We start from the raw sequence: 6,561 nt of genomic DNA, 5'->3' as shown, positions 1-6,561 counted from the left end.
GGATGGATGTAGTTGTTGATGAGGACGTGACCTACGAGGAACGTCCGGTCCAGATTCTTGATTCACGGGAGCAGGTCTTGCGGACCAAGACATTCCATTGGTTAAGGTCTTATGGAGACACCACGGCATTGAAGAGGCTACCTGGGAGCTTGAACAGGAGGTTCACTCTTGGTATCCCCATTTGTTCTCTCTTTCAGGTATGATTCGATTTCGGGGACGAAATCCCTTTAAGGAGGGTAGGTTGTAATGACCAGGTCATTTTACTTCCTTTCTTTTTTTTGATAATTTTCTTTTTTCGTTTTTTCCCTATTTCTTCATTTTCTTATTTTTCATTTTTCCTTGCCTAACCTCACTTTTTGTGCTCGGATTTGACTCCGGCCTTGCATACATCCATGATATTTAAATTCCATGATATCTACATTTTTACTTTTGTAGAAAAACATGTTAATTATTTACTTTCCTTATAAAGGGCATGGATGCATGACTTTTTGGTGAATATTCGCAACTTGAGGGTTTTTGTGTAATTAAGTAAAGTAATTATTTTTCATCTTAGGGACCATTTTATAATTTAATTTGGGAGATATTTTGGAAAAAGACCTTTTAGCAATTTTTGGAAAGTGTGACAAGTGTCACACTCCCATGGTGCCACTTGTTGGCATTGGGGTGGAAGGACTTGGAAACATGATCTCTTGACACATAGAGGGTGGAGATTCACCCATTTGTTGGCCTAGGATAAGAGCACTTGTTGGCATGGATGGTTGACAAGTCTAGGCTCAATGTTAAGTCTTGAAAGTTTACATAAGATGGTGACAAGTGTAGGCTTCACAATTGGTCTTGCAATTGTGTGTGTGTGAGAGGTAGTGCAAGAGCACATAGTGAGTGGAGAATCCCACCACATTTAACTTAGGGTTGCATTTCATTTTCATTTCATCTCTTTCCTCTCAAACCCTAACCTAGCCACCATTGAAGGAAAAGCTTGGTTTAAGGCTTTATGCTTCATTTTGGTGCCCTTCCACTCACCTTAGAACCAAAAACTTGGAATACTTTATCTTTCTCTCACTCTCCTCTACAAAACCCTAGATTGGTTTACTATTTTAAGCTTGGTTGCTTTGGATTATAGAGATTCAATTCTCTATTGAGGTAGGGGTGGTTGTATGTTTATCCTCTTTGGGTTTTATATATATTGGGGCTATATATATATTGATTACATGTTTCTTTAATTCTTGTATTTGCATATAAAGAGAGATTTGATATGCTTGACTTAGGATTTCTAGATTTAAAGCATGTATATGAGTATTAAGTTATATAGGTAGATTGTTGTTTAATGATATGCCTAATACTTGTGGTTTCATTGAGGGCTTTTAATGAATATCTTGGAATTGCACTTAAGTTGTTAAGTAATATAGATTTCATTGAGAATTAGTATGAAAAACCTTGTATGTGGTACTTGTAATTATTTGTAGGTAGATTACTATATTGCATGATTAGCCATAGTGGCCTACATTGATAGTAAGTTGATGTAACATAATGTGTAGTATCATTAACTTGTCACTTTAGACATGTAACCATAGGGGCATGGTTTGTATGGTTTCACCCTACTTGTGCTTGGTAGGTAGTTACATGCATTGAGATTATATAAATGTCATGGACTTGCTAATTTTTGGAAGCTTAAAAGGATATGAAATGTTTGATGGCTAGGGTTTGGCTCTAGTACGGAGGGTAAGAATTCTCCTAAGTCATAGTGCGTACTAGGTTGTACCTTGTGGGTCGTAATTACCCGAAATAACTTGTATGGTCTCATGGCCACATATCCTAGTCTTTCCATTATTTGATTTCGCATTTCTTTCCAAGTTGTAAATTATGGATTTCTTGTAGCTTGTGATTTGGTAATCTTAGTTTAAATGCGGTTAGTGTACTTGTTTATGTATACTTGGATGCTATGTATTTATCATTTCAAATAATTATATAGCTTGAGATGATCCCTTAGAGTACCATGGAAATATAGACGTTAGGTGGAATGCACTCTTGTAATGGTTTATGTTTGGTTCATATTATACTTGAAACTATAGGATATGCGCATGTACCACATCCTACGAGTAACTTGATTATTCACCCTAGTTGTTTGGGTTATTTTTCAAGTAAAGAAACCTTATTTTGGGCTGCACAACATCCCTAGACATGGCTTGGTCGCGTTGGATTACCTTTTGTGTAACTTTGTATGCATGCACTTGTTTAGCATCCCTTGTTTTATTCTCTTTGTAAACCATGGATGTATGGTATATTGAAGCTTGTTTAATTTCCTTGGAAATGTGTAATATGTTATATATGGATCCTTTTTGAAGGGGAAAATGGAATTAGGACTTGTAATCTTATTGGTAGAGTCACAATGTCATTTTCACCTTAGTTTTATCTTTTGTATAACCATGGATCATATGTAATGAGGCCTTAAAGCCATCTTTTACTTATTTCCTTTTGTTGATTAAATTGCACCTTTAATTATGTTTTACACATTTGTAAACGATCATTTATGTTTATCTATGTTTTGGAGACTTGTATTTCATTTTTGGGTGTTAAGGGAATCATTCTTGAACAATTAGAGTGCTTGTATAGGGTTAAAAATAAACCTGCAGTAGATAGCAGCATTTGCTGTAATTTTTTTTGCCTTGTTCCCAGGATCGAGCTGGCTTAATTGCCAAAGGAGCCAACTCTCTCCCCAACTCAGCCGACTATGTTCCCAAAAGAGTCGACTTAGTTCACCTGGGCATCATTTTCATCATTTTGCATGCTCTCGGCCCAACTCAGCCGACTCAGTTGCTAAAAGAGCCGACTGAGTTCATTCGCACCTCATTTTTTTTAGTTTTGGTGCTCTCGGCCTAACTCAGCCGACTTATTTCATAACTCAACCGACTAAGTTAGGCTACAATGATGACCTATCTTCAAATGGTCATAACTTACTTATTTTAGATCCAAATTAGGCTATTCTTGAGCCTAATCTTAAGAACTCGAAGTCAGCTTTCCAATGGTGCCAACCACACACTGAAACTCCAACCATAGTGAGAGTTATGATGGTTTTAGTGAGATAGGGTCATGGTATCTCTAAATCGGAGGACGCCGCTTGTCCTATCCTCATATCTTTATCATCCGGACTCTGAATCAAGTGATTCTTGAGTTTATCTTTATTAATTTTTTGTTTTCTTTCTAACAGTGTGCACAGTGGCACCCATTTTAGTTTGAAATGACCATTTTACCCTTGGTTCATTCCTTAAAGGGTTTTGAAACCTTAGTTTCGGTTTTTCTTCCGCTGAGTCATGGGACTCCTCGGAAGGTCATTCTTGTGTCTTAGGGATGAAAAACATCTTTATAGACTTGTTCTTGGTTAGCTTCCGCATTTTGGATCCGTTTCGGGTCATCACAGAACACACTGGGTTTGTAAATCCAGGGTCGTCATATTTTTTCCCCCAATGCCAGCGCTTCTTAAAAGAGCGTTAGTAAAAGGGTCATTTTTTTTTTTTTTTCCTTTTTCCCCTTTTATTGTTTTTGGAAAAAAATATCTTTACCACTACTAAATGTCATCCAATATAACACAAGTCAATATAAAAATACCATCCAAATTGCTTTTACATAATACAACCACAAGTCAACCTACTGCCAATATGAAAAATACCACTGAAATTGGCTACTAATAGATAAAGTTGGTAAATGTCAACCAAAAAGCCAAAATGTATGTTAATACAACCACAAGATAACCTGCTAATATGAAAATACCATCCAAATTGTCTAGATAAAGCTACTAAATGTCACACAAAAAGAATTAAGAATTTTTGACAAATGTAGTACAAGTTTTTCAAAAAAAACCCTTCCAAGGCAAAGGAAATTCAAAATGCATAACCACGACCCCATCTTCAGCTTTAACTTCAACTTCAACAAGTCTTCTTGCCCATTTGATTTGAATTACCCTACATTTTTATAAATTCATTAAGCGAACATTATAATAAATGAAAATTTAACATAAAAGAGAAATTAAAAGTTCATAACCTTAATTGAATTGGCATCATGACTAGAAAATGAATTTGGGGATACTCTAGGAGAAGCATTTAAAGAATCAGAACCCTTCAAAATAACAAAACAAAGTACATGAAATCTTGGCATAAGTAAACATATATTTAGAAAAGAATAAAACTAATAATAAATATACCTGTCCACTACAATTTTGTTGTTGCATCTGCATTAGCATAACCACCTGTTGTTGTAAATTTTCCAACTTGTCGTCATAGTTGGCTCGTAAATTTTCCAACTTGTTGTCATAGTCGACTTGCATTTTTGAAATGGTCTCCTGTAACTCTACACGTGCAGCATGTGCCTCCTCATCAGATTTTTTGGCATTATTAATCAGTTCAGCTTTACTAGGAGAGGGCCCCCAAACATCGCTTGGTGTAGGCCCTAAGCCAAGCATCTGGACAAGACCAGTTCTCTCTTCTCCCCTCACAATGGAGAACAAATCATTGGAACTGCCAATAGGCGAGTCAGAGTAACTTTTTGAAGATCTTTTATGCTTTCCTGCAAACAAAAATAAAAATAATAATAATAATAATAAATGTATAGAAAATAAATTAAATAGAATGCTTCGTGTCCAACATTTGTAATTGTAAAATAAATTAACTATATCAGCTAGAGAATGGAGATATTTCAGATATTTTATTAATTTAGTTACACAGGTAGGCTCATACAACATAAAATTGCTGAAATACGTATTAACAACAAAACTGCAACAATCCAAAAACATTGATTTCCTTCTTCTTCTTTTTTTTGGCTCTTTGCTTTTTAATCTAGTTTTAGCTCCAGGTAACTAAGTAGATCAAAGATTATATCAAATTGTTCAGCTGTATCAAGTTTCCATAAATGTAACCAATATAATTACATACACCTTAGTCCTTGTTTCAAATTTGGGTGGTATATCTGACTTTTAGAATGGAGGGAGATTCTGGAGTAATGTGAAAGAGCAGCGGTGAAAAATGGACTCAACATCTATATCTTCTGTGCATCATTCCTCAATAGAAGATTCATTATAGTAGAAAAACATTTCCTTTGCTATGTTTTCAGTACTAGTTCACATAAGGAACCTAAAGAGGATTAAAGAATTGTTAGCAACATTTCAAGTAGCAGAGGGAGCAATCAGAGACATTTTGAACCAACAACTAGTAGATCATTTATCTTGTGTGGGGAACTAAGCAGTAGAAAAGGTGAAAAAAATCAAACTAGACTTATGAAAGAGTTTCAAAACATAGGCATAATGGAATGAAACAACATAATGATAGAAGGAGAATGAGGAAATGCAAGCATAAAGTACAACATAATGTGCTGACTATGGTCCAAGTTATTATAAACAATGATGTTCTACCACCCTGTACTTAAATATGAAGGGGTCATATGAATGAAAGTTACTAAGATTCTAAGTCTCTGAACATTTTAATTTGAATGTGTTCCTGTATATGATTTCTACCATTCAATGACTTTAAGGCCTGAAGACACCTAATACTGAGCTCTTGTTCCATATAGCAAGGTTATATTAGTTTTTAATAGAGAATTTTTTTTTAATTACATATTTCTCAATTCACATTGAACATGATATAGTTGTGTGTCACACAAAATTGTACTACCTGTTTCCTCACAACTGAGAGAACAAAGCTTGTAAAGTGATACAAGTATTCTCTGGGCAAGTCACCTCTCAAATCTGTTAAATCTTTAGTTCTGGTCAGTTTTACTAAGTTCGTTTTTCAACTTGTTTTGTTTTTTCAATCTCACTGCCGTTCCTAAAGTTCAAGTAAATTCTTAAATAAAGAGCTGATTTAGATCCTTGAGATGAAATTTCATAATTGAAGAGAGAAAGAAAAGGGTTTCAAGATTAATTAATGGAATAACAAGGGCTAGAATAGGTTCCAAGACAAAGTGTGATTGATTCAAAAAATATGTTGCATAACCAAAAACTCTTATTCAGCTTAACTCAACAAAGCCTTATTCCTACTATTTGAAGTTGCCTACATTCAAAAGACCATTGCACTGGTATGAGTAAGAAATTAACACAAACAATAAACAACAAATAGCAAACACTTCTCCTCCATAACACAAATCAATCAACTAGAAGCCTCCACATACAATGATCCCATACTCCCATGCTTTTCAACAAATACAAGAAAGTAAATTGCCTCCACATAGGCCGATGAGAAGCAATGAAATTAAAATGCCTCCACACGGGCCGATGATTTAAAAATTGGTCACTTCAAGGCATGTGACCCCCTAATACACCGTAAAGAGTTTAAAAATTAGTCACTTCAAGGCACGTGACCCCCTTTTTGGAAAATGGAAGCATGAAAACTTACAATCATCTCCGAAGCAGCAACATCAGTAGCATTGCCATCCTTATTTATATGTGTGCGAATGAATAAATCTGCATGAGAAAGCTGAATACCTTCTTTTTCCTCAATCTAGAAAAAAAAACATAGACATTGTGATATATATTATTTACCACTAACATTTATAATCATTCAACAACATAAGAATTAA

General features: G+C 34.9%; 1 protein-coding gene across 1 annotated transcript; it reads right to left on the bottom strand.

Annotated features, from left to right (window-relative positions):
* Positions 1-3,711: 3,711 nt before the first annotated feature.
* Positions 3,712-5,552, bottom strand: LOC132269383 (uncharacterized). The gene is made up of 4 exons (XM_059770566.1): positions 5,501-5,552; positions 4,196-4,557; positions 4,036-4,110; positions 3,712-3,956 (listed from the first exon to the last, which is right to left on the bottom strand). The coding sequence occupies exons 1-4, from the start codon at positions 5,550-5,552 to the stop codon at positions 3,921-3,923; spliced, it is 525 nt and encodes a 174-aa protein (XP_059626549.1). The 3' UTR covers positions 3,712-3,920.
* Between the last annotated feature and the right edge of the window lie 1,009 nt (positions 5,553-6,561).

The sequence above is a fragment of the Cornus florida genome, unplaced genomic scaffold (assembly GCF_030987335.1).
Source record: "Cornus florida cultivar Cherokee Brave unplaced genomic scaffold, ASM3098733v1 CherokeeBrave_3.0.0_Hap2_Chr01, whole genome shotgun sequence".
NCBI classification, from domain to species: Eukaryota; Viridiplantae; Streptophyta; class Magnoliopsida; order Cornales; family Cornaceae; genus Cornus; species Cornus florida.
The sequence above is the reverse complement of the archived record's forward strand: the minus strand, read 5'-3'. Positions and strand labels throughout refer to the sequence as shown.